The sequence below is a fragment of the Rhinolophus sinicus genome, linkage group LG15, assembly GCF_036562045.2.
Source record: "Rhinolophus sinicus isolate RSC01 linkage group LG15, ASM3656204v1, whole genome shotgun sequence".
NCBI lineage: Eukaryota > Metazoa > Chordata > Mammalia > Chiroptera > Rhinolophidae > Rhinolophus > Rhinolophus sinicus.
Window position 1 is genome coordinate 536,171 of NC_133764.1, and position 18,625 is coordinate 554,795.

At 41.6% G+C, this 18,625-nt stretch overlaps 1 protein-coding gene and 1 pseudogene across 4 annotated transcripts in view; one reads left to right on the forward strand and one right to left on the reverse strand.

The window, feature by feature from the left end:
- The window catches only part of PRPSAP2 (phosphoribosyl pyrophosphate synthetase associated protein 2), a 45,987-nt gene that overhangs the window by 8,001 nt on the left and 19,361 nt on the right, over positions 1 to 18,625 (reverse strand). For all 4 annotated transcript variants that reach the window (XM_074320755.1, XM_074320756.1, XM_019753769.2 and 1 more), the window contains 4 exons: positions 17,607 to 17,722; positions 12,730 to 12,785; positions 9,336 to 9,484; positions 1,386 to 1,456 (listed from right to left, as the gene is read on the reverse strand). In XM_074320755.1, the coding sequence (XP_074176856.1) occupies positions 1,386 to 1,456; positions 9,336 to 9,484; positions 12,730 to 12,785; positions 17,607 to 17,722 (392 nt within the window). The remainder of the gene's footprint in view (positions 1 to 1,385; positions 1,457 to 9,335; positions 9,485 to 12,729; positions 12,786 to 17,606; positions 17,723 to 18,625) is intronic.
- LOC141569106 (U2 spliceosomal RNA) lies at positions 17,418 to 17,560 on the forward strand (annotated as a pseudogene).

Here is an 18,625-nt window from a genome sequence, read left to right on the forward strand (position 1 = left end):
AGATTTTGTACTGCCACAGTTAGGGGTCAGGAGGGCAGGAGCTGGGTGTGGCGATAAAGGGAGCTTTTTGATGGAATAGTTCTGTTATCTTGATTGCAGTGGCGGTTACACAAAGCTACACATGTGATAAGACTGCAGACATTTACACACACACAACACTGGTGCTCTCTGAAGCAGCTCTATGGATGGGGTGATATGAATTTCCAGACTGTGTTACTATATACAGTTAAGCAAGAAGGAGGAAACTGAGTAAAGAATGTGCAAAACCTCCCTGTAGTTTTTTGTGTGTTTTTTTGGCTACTTCCTATGACTCTATAATTACTTCAAAATAAAAGTTTTGTATTTTTTAAATGCAGTTGAAGCAGAAAGGGAAAAAAGTGCTACTTAATTCATAGCATCTTGTTTCTACAGACTTTACTAATTAAGGAGTAATGGAGAGCGATCACCCTGTACGGTGACGTCAGAGATTTGCTAACAAAATTACAAGCACTGGAGAGAATGTGGGGCCCCCTATGGAGGCTTGGTAAACAACTGCTTTGGGAACAATTTGGCACCACCTAGTAAAGCTGGAAATGTGTGTGCTTCAGACTCAACAACTCCACTCGCAGACACTAGAAAATCTTGCATGGATGCACAGAAAATAGGTGTAAGAATGTTCAAAGCAGTATTATTTGGAAATACGAAAAATTATGTGTGCAATGCCCAGAGAACAGATAAATAAGTTGTGTAATAGTTATGCCATGGAACACCACACAGTGAAAAAGAATAATGTACAATTAAATGTTACTACACAGAGAAATCTCAAAAGAGTGAGAACAAAAGAGTCACAAAGTACACAAAGCCTTCCTTATATAAACATCAAAAACATGCAAAACAAGACAACACAGTGTTTAGGGACACATGCACTCCTGACGGACTGTAAGGGTAAGTAGAGGCACAAATGCCAACTTCCGGGCTAGTGACCAGCTCGGGGGGAAGAGAGAAGACAGGTGCAGTGAGAGTCCTCCATGATGAGTGCTGAGCACCCACGTGTTCATTTTACTCTAATCTAAGCTACACAGGCATTAAATGTATTCCTTTTGTGCAATGGTTTTGTGAAGTGTGAGAGGATGTGTGCTTTAAACATTTATAATCAATTTTGTACCCTATTTTCATCACACAACAATTTATCATGTTATAACAAACAGTCGCACAATATTTAACGAACTAAGTAGCTAGCAATTTCTTAATAAGTTAATGATATCAATTTTCAATTTTTGGACCAAAGTAACCAGTTAGCACAAGGCACCAACTGAAATGAGACTTACCTTGCCGTCCTACTGCTCCCATACAAGTAACAAATAAGTCGACAGAATGACAAGTAATAGTAAGAGAGGCTTACGTACCACAATGATGGCGATCCTTCCTCCCACATCGCCAACAACTGTGATTGGGGGCTTTTCTTTAGGAATCAGCACTGGTCAGAATAAAACACACACACACACACATACACACAAGTTTCTATATTAAAAAGTAAGTCAAAGCCTTTAAAAAGTCAGTGTCTCATGATAAAAAGACCCAAGAAACTAGAAATAGAAGGGAACTTCCTCAACCTGATAAAGGGCAACTAGGAAAACCTCAGAACTAACATCATATACTTAGTAAAAGACTGAGCGCTTGCCCCTAAGCCCAGGAACAAGACAAGCAGGCCTACCTCCACCCGCCGACCCTGTACTGGCTATGCTAGCTGGGGCGATTACGCAAGGAAGGGAATCAAAAGCATCTAGAGGGATAGGAAGAAGGAAAACTATCTCTATTAGTAAATCACATGATGGTACATATAGAAAATCTACAGAAAACTACCAAAGTGAATATACGAGTTCACCAAAGATGGAAGGTACAAAATCAACACGCAAAAATCAGTTGTGTTTCTACACACTAGCAATGAACAATCTGAAAAGGAAATTAAGAAAACAACTCCATTTACAAAAGCATCAAAAAGAATAAAATACCTAGAAATAAATGTAACCAATGAGGTGAAAGACTTGTACACTGAAAACTACAAAACACTGCTAAAGAAATTAAAGAAAACAAATAAATGGAAAGACATCCCATGTTTCTGGATCAGAAGACTTAATATTGTTAAGATGGCAATGCTCCCTCCCCAAAGGGATCGAGAGATTTAATGCATTCCCTATCAGAATCCCAACGTCATCTGTTGCAGAAATGAACTGAGAGTAAAATTCATATGGAAATGCAAGGGACCTAAAATACCCAAAATAATCTCAAAAAAAAAAAGGAAGTATAAAGGTGGAGGGACTCACACTTTGCTATTTTTAAACTTACTACAAACTTTTATTTTACTTATTTTGTTAATTACAGTTCACATTAAGCTTGATTAATCACAATACTGTGGTGCTGGCATAAAGATAGAGATCCATGCAATAGAATTGAGAGCCCAGAAATAAACCAAACACCTACAGTTAACTAATTTCCCCCAGCTTTATGAAATATAACTGACTTATAATACTGTGTGCGTCTCAGGTGTACAACCTGGTGTTTTGAGACACAAATGCTGCAAAATGATCACCACAATAAGGTTAGTTAACACATCCGTCACCTCCCATGATTGCCTGTGTGTGTGCAGTAAGAACACTGAATATCTAGCAATTTTCAAGTATTAATACAGTATTATTAGGCCAGCCCGGTGGCTCAGGTGGTTGGAGCGCTGTGCTCCTAACGCTGAGGTCGCAGGTTCGATTCCCACAGTGAGCCAGTGAGCTGCGCCCTCTACAGCTAAGATTGTGAACAGCAGCTCTCCCTGGCGATAGGCTGCCGTGAACAGCCGGAGGTTGGTGTGGGTTGGCGTGGGCTGCCGCGGGCTGCTGTGTGCTGCCATGAGCGGCTATGAGCTGCCATGAGCGGCCGACATCCGGGGAGAGCTGCCATGAGTGGCTGTGAGCGGCCGACCAATGACTGGCGACTGACTGCCTGGGGGGGGGGGCCCACAAGGCTCATAATACCAGCGTGGGCCAGGGAGCTGTGTCCTACACAACTAGATTGAGAGACAACGGCTTGAACCAGAGTGGGGGTCGGCAGAAGACGGGGGGAAAACACAGTACTGTTCATTATAATCACCGTGATGGTCATTAGATCCCAGGAACTTCATCTTCTAACTGGAAGCTTGGAGTCTCTGACCAACATCTCCCCATTTTCTCCTTCCCCAGCCCCTGGCAGCCAGCATTCTACTCTCTGTTTCCATGAGTTTGGCTTTTTTTTTTTAAAGATTCCACATATAAGTGAGATCATACAGTATTTGTCTTTCTCTGACTTATTTCATTTAGCAGAATACACTCAAGGTCCACCCATGTTGTCACAAATGGCAGGATTTCCTTCTTTCTTATGGCTGAGTAATATTCCACTGTGTATATACATATTTTCTTTTTCCATTCATCTGTCGATGGACACTTAGAATTGATTTTTGACAAAGGTGTTAAGACCATTCAGTGGGGAAAGAATAGTCTTTTCAACAAATGGTGCTGGGAAAACTGGATATTCACATGCAAAAGCATGAAGCTCGAATCCTACTTTATACCAGATACAAAAATTAATTCAAAATGGATCAAAGACCTAAAAATAAGAGCTAAAACTATAAAACTCTAAGTAGAAAACCTGGGCGTAAATCTTCATGACCTTGAATTTGGCAATGGATTCTTAGATATGACACCAAAAAGCAAGTGACAAATATAAAAATAAGTAACTGAACTTCAAAATCAAAACCTTTTGTGCATCAAAGGCCACTATCAAGAAAGTGAAAGGACAACCTACAGAACGGAAAAATGTATTTGCATATCATATGCCTGATAAGAGTCTAGTGTCCAGAATATATAAAGAACTCTTACAACTTAACAATAAAAAGACAAACAACCCAATTAAAAAATGGGCAAAGGATTTGCATAGCAATGTCATTAGCCATTAGGGAAATGAAATCAAAGCTACTATAAAGTGCCACTTCACACCCACTAGGATGATGATAAAGACTAACTGGAACTTAAAGCAAACATAATCAGTTGGGTGGGTCTACAAGAGGAGCTAGGGCTTATGGGAGTTCTCACGCCTAAGCAGTCACCAGAACCCTACAGGAGGAACTCCATGTTTATCATAAAGCTCTACGGTTCTAACTTCCCTTTCCCGTAAGTTCCGTTTCCCCACATATAAGTGCCCCTCCGCCTTGGCACACAGGCCAGAGAGTATGCACATGGCTGCCTCGTCTGCATGCACTGGGCTGCAATCCTTTCTGTTCCTGAATGAATCCTCTTTGGTGACAGAACACCTAGTTGATATTATTTTTCAGTCGACAATGACTATAACCAACAAATCAGAAAATAAGTGTTGGTAAGGATGTGGAGAAACTGGAACCTTTGTACATTGCTGGTAGGAATGTAAAATGGCATAGCTGCTATGAAAAACAGTTTGGTGGTTCCTCAAAAAGTTCAACATAAAATTACTATATGATCCAGCAATTCTAATCCTAGGTATAGACCCTGATGAAATAAAATCATATGTCTGCAAGAAACTTGTACATGAATGCACATTGCAGCATTATAGCCAAAAGGTAGAAACAACTCAAGTGTCCAACAAATGGACTATTATTCGACCATCAAAAGGAATGAAGTAGTGGGACACGCAACAACTTCGATGAACTTTAAAGGCATTACGTTAAGCGAAAAAAATTGGACACAAACAGTGTCATACTGTATGATTCCACTTATATGAAATAAGACAAATTTATAGGGACAGAAAGATCAGTGGTTGCCAGGGGGTGTGGGGGTAATTACTGAATGGGTAGGGGTGCTCTGGGGTGATGAAAAGTCAGAAAGGAAAAAAAAGACTAGAAACGAACGGCAGACAGTGCAACACTGTGAATGCACACTGTGCCAGTGAGCCGTACACTCGGAAATTGTTAATTCTGTGCCATGTGTCTCTCACTTCAACTTTTTAAAAAAGTCAATGTCACTAAGGGAAACAAATTACAAGGACTGCTCTGGGTCTCCACCTTGGCACCACGGACACTCTGGGCCACATAAGTCTTTGTTGTGAGAGCTGTCCCTTGTGTGGCAGGACGTTTAGCAGCATTCTTGGCCTCTACTCACTAGATGCCAGGAGCAACCACCTCAGTTGTGACAGTCGGAAATGTCTTCTAGGGGACAAAAGCCATACTACCCCTGGCTAGCTGAGAACCACCGCTCTAGATTTAAAGAGACTAAACACAACTAAATGCCATATGTGAACCTAGGTTGGTGTGTGGGGGAGGGGACCGAAATGTACAGCCAAACAAAGCAAGATAAATCCCAACACTGAAGTCATTTTTTACATTTTCAACACTCCTTTTCCCAAGCTCTTGACCTCTATGCTGGTGAAAGAGTACAATGGGACAGCCCTGTAGGAAATCAGTGTGACAAAGAGCCATATAAACAGTCATACCTTTGACTCATTCATCTCACTTTTAGAAACTTATATGAAATAAGCCGAAGTATGAAAAAAGTTTTTTATCCACGTATGTTCACCGCAGCATTATACTGGCAAAGACTAGGAGAAAACACAGATCTGCAGCTACGCACCGGTTGGGCAAACTAAGCCACACCCAGAAGATGGGATACTAGACAGCCATTATGAATGCTGTTTACAAAAGTGTTAACGACTTTGAAAGACGTTGTAAAGCTGGGAGAAGACGGCGACATGCGCAGTTATGGCATCAGTATGGATCACAGCTCCGGGAAAACAGAAAGGAAAAAACTGAAGAGGCTCCCTAAGTACTGATTCAGTGGATTAAGCACAGATTATTATTTTCTGCTAACTTTTATGTATTATAATGTCTTGAATAATTATGTGTTTATATTCTGAAAAAGTATTTTTAGTTTTCTTTTTTATTTGGCATTTTTCAACTTAAGAAACCAGAGGATACAAAATAATTTTTAAAATCTAATGATAAATGTGAAAATGTTTTGACATAATCAAAATCTCAAAATATATATCTGAGATGCCATACGACTAATGCCTTCTTTTCCCTTAATATTTGCTATTAACTTAAACAAGCATTATATACAGGGTGTCAAGCCATAAAATGTGCAGAAGAGTTCAATATGTACGATCTGTGAAATTAAAATTCTGGTATATTCTCCCAAAAGTCCTCTATTTATCACTACTTGAGTCAAATGTAAACATGAAAACATTATAATTAAAATGAAAATCGTGAAAGAAGCAAGCTGAAACATAAAGGGCGCATAAGTAGATAAAGGAATGTTAGAACTTAGTATCACCCAGTCTGTCCCCTCGTTTTCAGATGGGAAAACAAGAGTTCTGTTTCTGCAGTCCAGGAATGACTAGCTAGGACCACACTTAAAGCTAATGCCTGGAAGTTACAAAGGAGCTGGTGCATCTAAAGCTTGCTGGCAGGTTTTGAACACAGCCTGCAAAACCCCCAAACAGGAACGTCCTTGCCGCTGTGCTCAGGGAAACGGCTCGTGCCACCCAGGAGCCAATGGGCCCTCATAGGGCTTCCTGAAGGGGAGGCCAGCCATAGGCCTGAGTGCCAGCAGCCTGGTAGCACAAGCACACACCCACCAATGAGCGGAAAGCGTGACTAACAATCCTGAACCTGGCTCCATCCCCAGCTCTCCCTCCTCTTTAGACCCCATTGCAAGTGGAAGAACTAGAAGAGAAGAGCTTTGGACTCGGACACGCCACCCCCACCCACAGCAGCGATGTAGCTAAACCGCAAATGTAGGCCACATGTAATTTTAAATTGTAATAGCCACACTGCAAAAGCACAAAGAAACTGGTGAGATTATTTTTAATAAGGTATTTTACTTAATCCAATGTATCGGATACCATTTTAACATGTAATCAATACAAAGATTAATGAGATCTTTCACGCGCTAGTTTTCACATCCTTCCCACTCACCCCATTCCAGTGGGGAGGAGCCACAGGTAACACAGCCCAGCCTGTGACATCAAAGTCCTGCCACCATGAACTTGCTTAACTTTGTCAGCCTCCCAAATCTGGCCTCCCTATTTCTTGACTCTGTTCCCTGCAATCTATCCCAACATGGTGTGGGCCTGGACGTCTGAACGCACCCACCCCTCACTGACTGCCCCCAGCTCCAGAGCTTCTGCAGCGTTTTACCAGGTGAGTATATTCAGTGGCACTCAAAGTCCTCCCCCATCTGCTCCGGCACAGTATTGCTCCCTTATCCGTCTCTCTTCGCTCTAAGCACCTGGTATTACGGGTGGTGCCCTTCCGGACCACAGCACCGCCAGGCACAAACCCCAGCCCCTGCCTCCAGAGCATCCAGAGCATCCTGGCACCCGCTTTAACCCACGCCTCAATGCCTCCTGTCTCCGCGTCAGCTAACCGAGGTCCACCATGCGCAGCCATGCCCAGCCGCAGTCTCAGCTCCTTCAGGGCTACCCAGCACACTATTTCTTTCTCTGAAATTTTCTCTACTTACAAATGAGCAAACTCCGAGACAAAACAAGAATGTGAAGGGGTCCAAAACACCCCACAGCGGCATAAAAATTATTTTGAGCTGAAGGCATTTGAGTTTGTGAAACCCCTTATTTGCCTAAAAGCAGAACCCCCCCCCCCCCACACACACACACACAGAACTCAATTGTCATATATCCCCTCCCAGGAAGGAACAACCAGTGAAGACTGACTCTTATCACCTACTCCAGAAATCAGCACCACACCCAAACAACTCTCCGTAGTCTCCTAAGGGCTCATCTTATCTTTCCAAAGGTCATTTGTTCTCTTCTTCCCCTATTAAAATGGTTTATAAGCCGCAAATTCTAACCTTCTCCTAAAATTTGTCTTTTCTCTTGCTAATCTGCCTTTTGCCGGGTTTCACTTGCAGGCCCTGAGCACTGAATATTAAAGAGGGTAGAAGAAAAGTGTTTCCTCCCCAACAGACTCAAACAAAGGCAGCATTTTTTTTAAATTGAAAAGATGTTATTAAAGCATGAGGGCAGTTTCTTAAAAACAAAACCAAATTCCCACATAACTCCTACCACACAGCACAGCAGCTGTTCACCCTGCATAGCCCTTCCTGGTCCTTGCACAGAGATAGGTACACACTCTCCAGTTCTGCCTTTTGCACATGCATTCCAGAGATTATCTTGTTTCAAAGGGCTGTATAATTAGTTGTACTGACAACACAGTTTACTAAGTCCTGCCTTCTGATAAACCATTTAGACTTTTTAGTGTTTTGCAATAAAAATAATACTACAGTGAATAACATTCTTTATGTTAAACTACAGGATATATTACTGAATGAATGAATGAAATTCCCTGATGTGCCACAACTGAATCTAGTAGTCAGGGCACTTTCATAGTTTCTGCTGTGATCAGACGAACTGCTTGGAAAAGGCTCTACACTCCCCAGAGCAACAGACGTGCACTTGTTACAACAACGCCAGGAAAGGTATTAATCAGTTTTTGCCAACTTAAAAAACAAAAAAAGAGAAGAGGTAATTCATATTTGGGGGAAAAAAAGTCAGTTTTAAAATCAAAGAGGTGGGCCGGCCCCGTGGCTCAGGTGGTTGAAGCACCAGGCTCCTGATGCAGAGGTCGCGGGTTTTATTCCCACATGGGTCAGTGAGCTGCGCCCTCTACAGCTAAGACTGTGAACAACAGCTCTCCCTGGAGCTGGGCTGCGGTGAGCAGCCAGAGGTTGGCGTGGGCTGCCGCAGGCTGCTGTGAGTGGCCGACCAACGACTGGCGACCGACTGCCTCAGCAGGGGATCACAAAGCTCGTAATACCAGCAGGGGCCAGGGAGCTGTGTCTTACTGTTGGGACGGTGTTTCCTGCAGGCCCCGCCTAAGACCTCAAGCTCCCCCTTATTGGAGCTATCTCCGGCAAGCTCCCCCTAAGAGCTCTGTCCCCCCTCCTCCTCCCATACCTTATCAGAGATGTCTCCTGCAGGCACCATAGTTAGAGGCCTCCCTGTCAAAACAAAGTTGAGGGATCACAGCTGCTAGGGACAGATCTCCCTGGCACCCCGGCCAGATTCCCCCCCTCAACCCGGAGGCCTGACCCTATAAAATAAAGCCCCTGACCCGTCAGTACTCAGTCCTTTGGGAAATATCCCACTGGGCCCAGTAGTGTAATAAAGCTGAGTTCTCCTTGCCCTCTGGGAGCGCGCCTTGTGTTTCTCGGTCCTTGCCCCTTTTTCCGCAACACTACTCAACTAGACTGAGAAACAACAGCTTGAACCAGAGTGGAAGGAGGGAGAGGCAAAAGAAGGGGGAAAAATAAAATCAAAGAGGAAAGCAACAAGAGGGGCAGCACACTTACTGGGGATGTCCAGGCTGGGGTGGATGGCGGCCACATTCCTGACCATGGGAGGGGAATGCCGCCCATCTACCAGGTCAGACTCGGCATCCTGAGCTTCTCCATGAATCACGGCAATTCCCAGTCGCAGGCGCTCAGCAAAAGACTGTGCCCTGGGGAGAACACAAGACAGTTCAAAAATGACGCATCACCTGTTTTCTGTTCATGTCTCTGGGAGAAACATTGAAAGAACATAAATAAAACGTCGTTTCGTGGAAGATTAACAAAAAAAAGAATAAAATAATCTCAGAGTCTTAGACTCCAGGACAGAGTGTGGAGACACCATGTGATAAACATGTCCCTCGGGCAGTGGGCACCATAGGTGGAGAGCTGGCCCTGCAGGGTCTGCACTCAGCCAGCTGGGGGAGCCTGCGTAAGTCAGGTCACCTCCTCTAAGCCTCAGTTTCCTCCTTCGTAATTGCTAATTCTCTACTTAACACGTTGCGTACGGATCACGAGAATCTTCGTTTTATCTGAGCCATGCGTTAAGGACGGATAACGAGAATTTCAAAAGATTGGGCAGAGAGCAATGAGAGGCCAAGACAGGGAGGTGAGACGAGTGGCGACAGGGAACCAGCTGTGAAAGTGCCTACGCAGCGGGCCCCCAAGGAAGACAATCCAGCCAGGCTCTCAGGAGATTTGGCCACGCATCATCTGGAGCCCATAGTGGGAAGAGGAAAGAAAAAGTATCACACACGGGTGTGTAAAGTGTGTGCATCAAAAAAAGTGAGGGGCCGGCCCTGTGGCTCAGGCGGTTAGAGCTCCGTGCTCCTAACTCCGAAGGCTGCCGGTTCGATTCCCACATGGGCCAGTGGGCTCTCAACCACAAGGTTGCCAGTTCAATTCCTCGAGTCCCGCAAGGGATGGTGGGCAGCGCCCCCTGCAACTAAGATTGAACATGGCACCTTGAGCTGAGCTGCCGCTGAGCTCCCGGATGGCTCAGTTGGTTTGAGAGCGTCCTCTCAACCACAAGGTTGCCGGTTCAACTTCCTCAAGGGATGGTGGGCTGTGCCCCCTGCAACTAGCAACGGCAACTGGACCTGGAGCTGAGCTGCGCCCTCCACAACTAAGACTGAAAGAACAACAACTTGAAGCCGAACAGAACCCTCCACAACTAAGATTGAAAGGACAACAATTTGACCATTGTTCCCCAATAAAGTCCTGTTCCCCTTCCCCAATAAAATCTTAAAAAAAAAAGAAAAGCAGTATAAAAAAAAAAAAAGTGAGAAGTGAAACTCGGTACATATGCAATTTTTGCCGTGTCCCACTGCACAAAGGAAGCTGCTTTCTGCAGTATCACACCAGGAGGGATTACTAACATCATAGGTGAGTAAATCCTAAAAAATTCCATAGAAAAATAATAAATGACATAGAAGCATTTACGCTTTAAAGAGAAGAGTGCATTTTAAAGTAGTTTCTTTTTAAAACCTGCCGGAACAGAGGGGTAGGAGGGATTTAAACCCCGCCGTACGCAACGTGTTAACAGTGAGAACCAACCACATGAGACAAAGTGCATTAAATACTAAGTGTTAAGCCTCGATCTTTTAAGTTTTATTAAGGTATAACTGAGATAGAGTAAAATGTACATATTTAAAGTATACAATTTCATAAGCTCTGATGTCATGTATATATGTGTACTAACATCAGCACAAGCAAAGCACTGAAAGCCTTTGTCACTGCAGACGTCCCCTCGCACCCCATGTGATGGCTCCTTCTAGCACCAGGCAGCCAGGGGTCTGCTGGCGTCACCCTAGTCCTGCCTTTGCTAGAGTTTCATCAGTGGGTTAGAGTGCGTACAGTCCTCTTTTGTCTTATTCCGCTCACTCAGCATAACGCTTTGGAGAGCCACCCACGGGGTATTGTACAGGACAGGCCGTCCCTTTACACTGCTTGTTCATGAACTTTTGCGGTTCCAGCTTTGAGATACGAGGTCAGACAGTTGAGTTCACCAACTCATCCTAGAAACATTGCTACATACATCATTGCTGAATATGGTCACCTTCAAAGTACTCCCCTTGGGAGGCTATGCACGGACGCCAGCACCTAGTCCACCCTTCAAAGCAATTTTGGAACTATTTCTGGAGTGGCCATCAGAGCTGTCGTCGTATTACCCTTGATGTCCTGAATGTCATCAAAATGTCTTCCTTTCAATATTTCCTTTATCTTCAGGTAAAGAAAGAAGTCACTGGGGGCCAGATCAGGTGAGTAGGGAGGGTGTTCCAATACAGTTATTTGTTTACTGGCTAAAAACTCCCGCACAGACAGTGCCGTGTGAGCTGGTGCATTGTCGTGATGCAAGAGCCATGAATTGTTGGCGAAAAGTTCAGGTCGTCTAACATTTTCATGCAGCCTTTTCAGCACTTCCAAATGGTAAACTTGGTTAACTGTTTGTCCAGTTGGTACAAATTTATAATGAATAATCCCTCTGATATCAAAAACGGTTAGTAACATTGTTCCAACAAAGTTCATGAACTTAATTGTCAGCCTCGTATTACAAAACTGCTGTGGACATTCATGCACAAATGTCTATATGGACTCATGCTTTCTTTCTCTTGGGTAAATAGCTAAGAGTAGAATGGTTGGATCATACGGTAGGCATATATTTAGCTCTAAAAAATCAACCAAACTGTTTTCAGAAGTGATCCAGTGAGCAAAGGTATTCAATTGTGGGAAATAATTTTAAAGGAGCTTTTCCGGGAAAAAGACTTTACTCCTACATTTGATTTTGTTCTTTCCCTCTTCGGTGCAGTGGCTTCTCCAGAAAACACTGGCATATGGAACCCTCTCGACCCAAATGCCACTGTAAGTCCTGTGCTACTGACACACCAGGTACTGCAGGTCACCTGTGCCTCTCAGCACTGCCGCATTTGTATGTCTTGGGGTGTTTTAGCTTCTACAATGTCACCTTGTAACACATACCGATAAGTGGCCTCTGGGACGGATTCAATTCTGCTAATAAATTACTGAGTTCTTTGAATAAAAGATGGTAAACAATTAAGAAATATATTTGCTAGTATTTTCAATGCCAGATTTGAAGATCGACAATCAGCGGCCGCCAATGTGGGAGTGAGAAAAGCACTAGGTTGGGGTTCCCAAGACACGCAGGGCTTTAGTCAAGCAATACGACTGGTGGTCACAGATCGGAGTTCAAATTTAAAAAAAGAGGAAAATTAATCATCACTTAATAAATGGAGTTGGCAGATGGAGTTGGCAGACAACCTTTTAAACTATCAGCCCATAGAATAAAAGTAAGAGACACCAGTGGAAACCGCTGAGGTAGAACCAGAACGCGGACTCTGACTAGGGATGTGATCGCTGGATGTAAATCCAAGAAGCTCAATCGTGAGCTCCCACCTACCTCTTGGCCGAGGCTGGAGATTTGGCCACAATCACAGCATTCCTGTAATCCGGGATCTGTGACAGACAAGAGATCAGGGATTACTGTCATGTCTCCACAGGCTATTCACACCAACACTCAACAATCCATAAAAAGGAACATCGCAACAGACTAAAAAATGCCATCGGGTCCACTGAAAGTTTCCCAAAAAGAGAACCGTTCAAAGTAAATTTCTCCTTTGGAAAATGAAGAAATGCCTACCTAGGAAACAATATTATCAAGCTATGAGCCTCACACGCTTCTTATAGAAAAAGCAGGGCTAATCAGTGATTGGCTCATATCTACGTCCCAGCAAATACTGACAAAGTGGTATAAAGAACGGGAAGTTGTCATTTCATAGATCAGGAATGATACCCATGCAATCTGAATCCAAGGCAATTGTCAAATTCCAAATTAGTGCAGAACAAACAAATGACTTAACACATCTCAGTTATATACTGAGGAAAACAATTTGTTAAAGGACAATCAACCCAATCCTGTTTTATAAAGATATTAAGAGCCCTTAAAAAATAACTAAAATATCAGTCTGTTCTGGAGTCAATAAAATTGAACATTTGAAGTGATCTGTGCTAGTGACAATTATAACTGAAGATATATCCATTATCAACGTCTGAAAGTTTAGAAGACAGAATTGTTTTTAAGCTGAGCAATAGTTTGTTGTTTCTGACTTCACCTTGTCAATATTTTCAACATTTTATGTTCCACATAATGTGAGATACAGATGATGTATTATAGAAATGTACATCTAAAATCTATGTAACTTGACTAAATTGTCACCCCAATAAACTTTAATTTAAAAAAAAGAAGAAAAAGAAATTCAATCACTTCAATTCATTAAATTATATTATTTCATTCAAATACATCCCCCATGCTTTTTTCATAATTATGCTACATCAAAGAATTTTAATATCAGCACTTAACAGCTAGACCTTGTACAATGCCTAATGCATAGGAAGCACTGAACACTTAGTAAACAAACAAAAAACTGATTAATTTGAACAAGGCTCTATTATAGATGTATCCAGCTAACCACATGAATCAGATATCCTTACATGAAAGCCTAATATATTCAACACTGTCAGTGAGTAAAGTAGCAAGAAATACTTTCATTTAGGCATTTTCGCTAGAAGTCTTTCTAAACTGTTTTATGTACTTTCTTGCCTCATCAAACATCAAACAGCACCAAACCCAGCCAACAGAAGAAATAAAGCAGGAAACAATTAATCAAGCAAATGAAAGGAGACTTTAAAAGAAAGGACTCTTTTAACAAAAACAAGTCTAATTTTCTCCTCAAAAGTTAAAACAGAAAAGCATAGAAAGAACAAGTTGTTATGAAAAAGAATCAAAGAGAAATCTAGGAGGTGAAAGGGATTATTGTCCAAATACTCAGTAGCTGACCTGTCATACGCACAGCTGAAGAACGAACATGGGAGATGAGGCCAAGAAATTTTACCACAATGCACTTTATAAGAACACAAAATTTGGGGGGAAAAAAAAGTTAAGACAATATAGGAACTATATTCAAAATTTTCAACATATAATATGTTCCAAAAGGAAAAAATGGGAAAAAAATAAAAATAGAAGAGATGAAATACTCAAATTAAAGGAAAAAACTTCCCAGAGAATAAGAGATTCACTGAGCATCTACTGAGATGAATGGGAAAAAGATCCACCTCACACACATCATGCTGAAATTCTAAAACCATGGCAAAAAGGTAAAACATTATTTTAGATGGGGAAAATTCTGTCCCTTCTCCCCCCAAAAAAACCCACATGAAAAGACAATCACACTAGAAATCAGGGAAGTAAAAAATTCAAATAAATGTAGTATTGTTTTACTCATTAAATTGGCAAAATTAAGGGCATGGGGAAACAGGTACTATCACATGTACTACTGGGAATGTAAATTAATACAGCCCCTTCAGACAATTGCAATTTTTGTGATATCTATTAATATTAAATTTTCAGAAAATTGCAATTTTTGCAGTATCTATTTAAAAACTTAAAAATGTAGATACTTTCCAATCAAGCAATTCTATTTCTTAATATATCTCAGAAAAATACTCACAGAAGTACTCAGAAAGGTAAGTACAAGAATTTTCAATGCAGCATCACTTAAAATAAATATAATAAAATATTTCAAATTAAAGAATGAAAAAAATAAAACCACCTAATATCCAATCAAGAGGGAAATGGTTGAAAAAACTGGCTGTTTTAAACTTGTGCTTTAAACATCTAAACATGTAGCTATTTAAATTGATTCAACTTAAATAAAACGAAAGATTCAGTTCTCCACTCACACTAGGCACATTTCAAAGACTCAACAGTCACCAGCCAGGACGGCTGGTAGAACATTTTCAGATCACAGAAAGGTCTATTGGACATCGCTGTTCCAAAGTAAGGAACAGGAACACGTACTACGTAGCAATTATAACGAAAGAAGTAAACCTATGTATCTTAGCATGGAAAGAACTCCAGATACCAGCATGGGAAAGGAAAGAACAAGCTGCAGAACAATGCAAACGATATGTTGATTTAAAAACAAAAAAGAAAATACCCACAAATCAGTATCTACAGCTATGTGTATATAGACAAGGAGGCAAATACAAAGAGAAAGATCTGAAAGGCTACAGGACACGAAGCGAGCTGGGAACAAGGGCTACCTCTGCAGAGGATTACGTCTATATCTGAAGGCATACCTGTTGGCTTACTTGATCCTGTTTCGTGTAGGAAAAGCAGGTGTCAGAACTACTATACACAAACAGGCATTTCCCTACACTACCATTGCAAACATGAATTTCATTTTTTTAGAAAAAGATTACTCATTATCAAGTGGAGGGGAAAAACACACAATGTGTCAAGGAAGTTGACTTCCACACTCTGCGGTAACTTTCCCCTGAACCATGAAGGGACATCAGTAGGGCCACTTGTGGAATCACATAGAAATTGCTCTACACCCCACACGCCTTTGCTATATCCCCTACCCTCGGCCCTGGTTTTCTATTTCCTGCCATATCTCTTTTCTGTGATAATGAGAGTGGGTTGATATAAAAACACTAAGAAGAACACGGGGGGTGGGAAGGAGGAAACAACTTAATCAGAAACAGGGTAACTCTAGAAGTTCCTATTTTAAACATTGATGAAATAAGATGGGCTTTCTCCATACACAACGAAAATGTAGTCCTCTTCATAATTTCCTTTAAAAATCCTGGTACAGACCGATGAAGTCCTGATATATGCTACAATGTTGATGAACCTCAAAAGCATTACATTAAGTGAAAGAAGCCAAACAAAAAAGGTCACATATTGTAGGATTCCGTGTATATGAAATATCCAGAATAGGCAAATCCACAGACACAGAACACAGATTAGCGGTTGCCAGGAGCTGGAGAAAAGGAGGAATGGGGAGTGATTACTTAATGAGTATTCCTCTGGAATGACGAAAAAGTTTCAGAACTAGATAGAGGGGAGGGGTGCACAACATTGTGAAAGTACTAAAAACCACTACATTGTTTGTGTTAAAATGGTATGTGAATTTCACCTCAATGAGAAAAATTTTAATGTCTGCTTATTCAGACTCCCTAAAAAAAACATTAAAAGACAAGTTACAAAATGAGAGATACATGTGAAACGAATACTAACATATGGCTAGAATCAAGAATTTAAAAAAGAATGCCTATAGTTCACAAAGAAACAAAATCACTGAAGACAAAAAGCATTAAGCACCTTTTCACAAAAGAGGAAACATTTAAGAGATGTTCAACTTCTTAAGTCATCGGAGAGAGATACCCATCCAAGTGACAAGATTTCATATCATGGCCATTCAACTGGCAAAAATTTTTAATTTTGATAATGTAAGTATTGAAGCAAAGATGGATCCACAGGATATCTAATTCATTGCTGGTGGGGACCTAAGTTGGCATAACTGCTTTGAAACAAATTAAACACTCACACACCATACAACCTGGCAATTCTACCTTTGTACAACCAAGATGCACTTTTGCTTACATAGCACAGGAGACACACAGGAATGTTCACAGGAGCACCATGACAACAGCAAAAACCTTACGAATGAACTGTGTGTGAGGACAGCTGCACCGTGAGTATCCTCAGGAGTCAAAATGGATGAACTGTGACACACAACATGGACAAATCTTAACCAATGTAATGTCAAGTGAAAAATTCCCAAAAGACTACAGTTTGATTCCTTTTTATAAAGTTTTAATATATACATATATTATTTTTGTCTTTGAATAACATATATATCTGAATGATATAAAACGATATAAAAAGGAAATTGGGAGAAAGATGAAACAAGAGTCAGGATGATGGTTCCCTCGGGTGGGAGGAGGCAGGGGGATGGGGCAACGAAGGACCACAAGAGTGGATGGAAGTTACTATGACGATCTTAGATGACTTGCTGGGCAGTAGGATCATGGATGGTGACTGCTATGGATGGATGGACAGAGAGGTAAGGTGGACAGGTGGGTACATAAAAGCGGGCCAGGACCATACATGGACCAATGGCAGTGAGTTGTCATGATCACGACTAGTCCAGTTCTAGGTACCTGAGTCCAAAAGAACAAAAAGCAATCTTAAGAGCTTCGCAAAAGAAATAAATTGCAGATTAAGAATTTTAAAATAAAATAATCGCTTCTCGGCCTTTTGGCTAAGATCAAGTGAAGAATTTTAAAATACACTTGAGTTACATTTATAAAGTCAGTAATACTTTAAGCAGAGTATATCAAGTTTTAATCCTTTATGGACAGCCCAAGGAAATAGAAACGTCTTTCAACCTTAAACAGAATGTTGAAATAAGAAAGTCTGAGCTAGCTCACCTCTTCTTGAATATACTGTAGTAAGAAGGGAGATGCTCTTAAATTATCAACAGGAATATTGAAGAAGCCCTGAATTTCCTTCTGGTGTAAATCCATAGTAATAAGATGAGTTAGACCTTTCAAAATAGAGCAGACACAAACATATAAATAGTTTAACAAGCAGTTGCACTGTATGAAGTATAATATAAACTAGGATATTAAAAAATTGGTCTCATCAAAAAAACTCAGCATCTTTCTCAGATACTTTAGTACAAGATTGTGAGACAATAGAAAAAATATGTATATCTATATTGATATAGATAGATACATATATCTGTCCCCACTTCCTGGCACAGGGCTCCTGAAACCCTTGTTTAAGTTCCTAAGTGATAAGAGCACTAGGAGCATCTGTTGTTCTAATGAGGCGACTCTGGGTGGCTCCTGGGTGGGGCTGGTCACCAGGAGACCAAGCCATGATCCCCCCCACTTCTCCAGAGAGGTGAGGCGGGGCTGGAAATGGAGTCGATCGTGCCTATGTGAGGAAGCCTCCGTGAAAGCCCAATAGCACGGGGGGTTCAGAGAGCTTCCAGGTGGGTGAACAGGTGGAGGTGCTGGGAGAGTGGCGCTCCCCGAGAGGGCATGGGAGCTCCATGCCCCTTCTTCCCACATATGTTGTCCCTACACATCTCTTCCATCTGGATGTTCATCTGTATCTTTCATTATTATCTTTTTGTAATAAACTGGTAAACGGTAAGTAAACCGTTTTCCTAAGTTCTGTGAGCTGCCCTAGTAACTTAATCTAACCCAAGGAGGGGATGGTGGGAACCTCAAATTTCTAGCTAATGAGTCAGAAAGGACAGGTGACAAGTTGAACTTGTGATTGGCATCTGAAAGAGAGCGCTGTTTTGTGGGGCTGAGCCCTTAACCTGTGGGATCCAACACTATCTCCAGGTAGATAGTGTCAAAAAGTTACCTTATAGGACACCCAGCTGATGTCATGGAGAATTGCTAGGTTTAGGGGAAAACTCCTACACATTTGG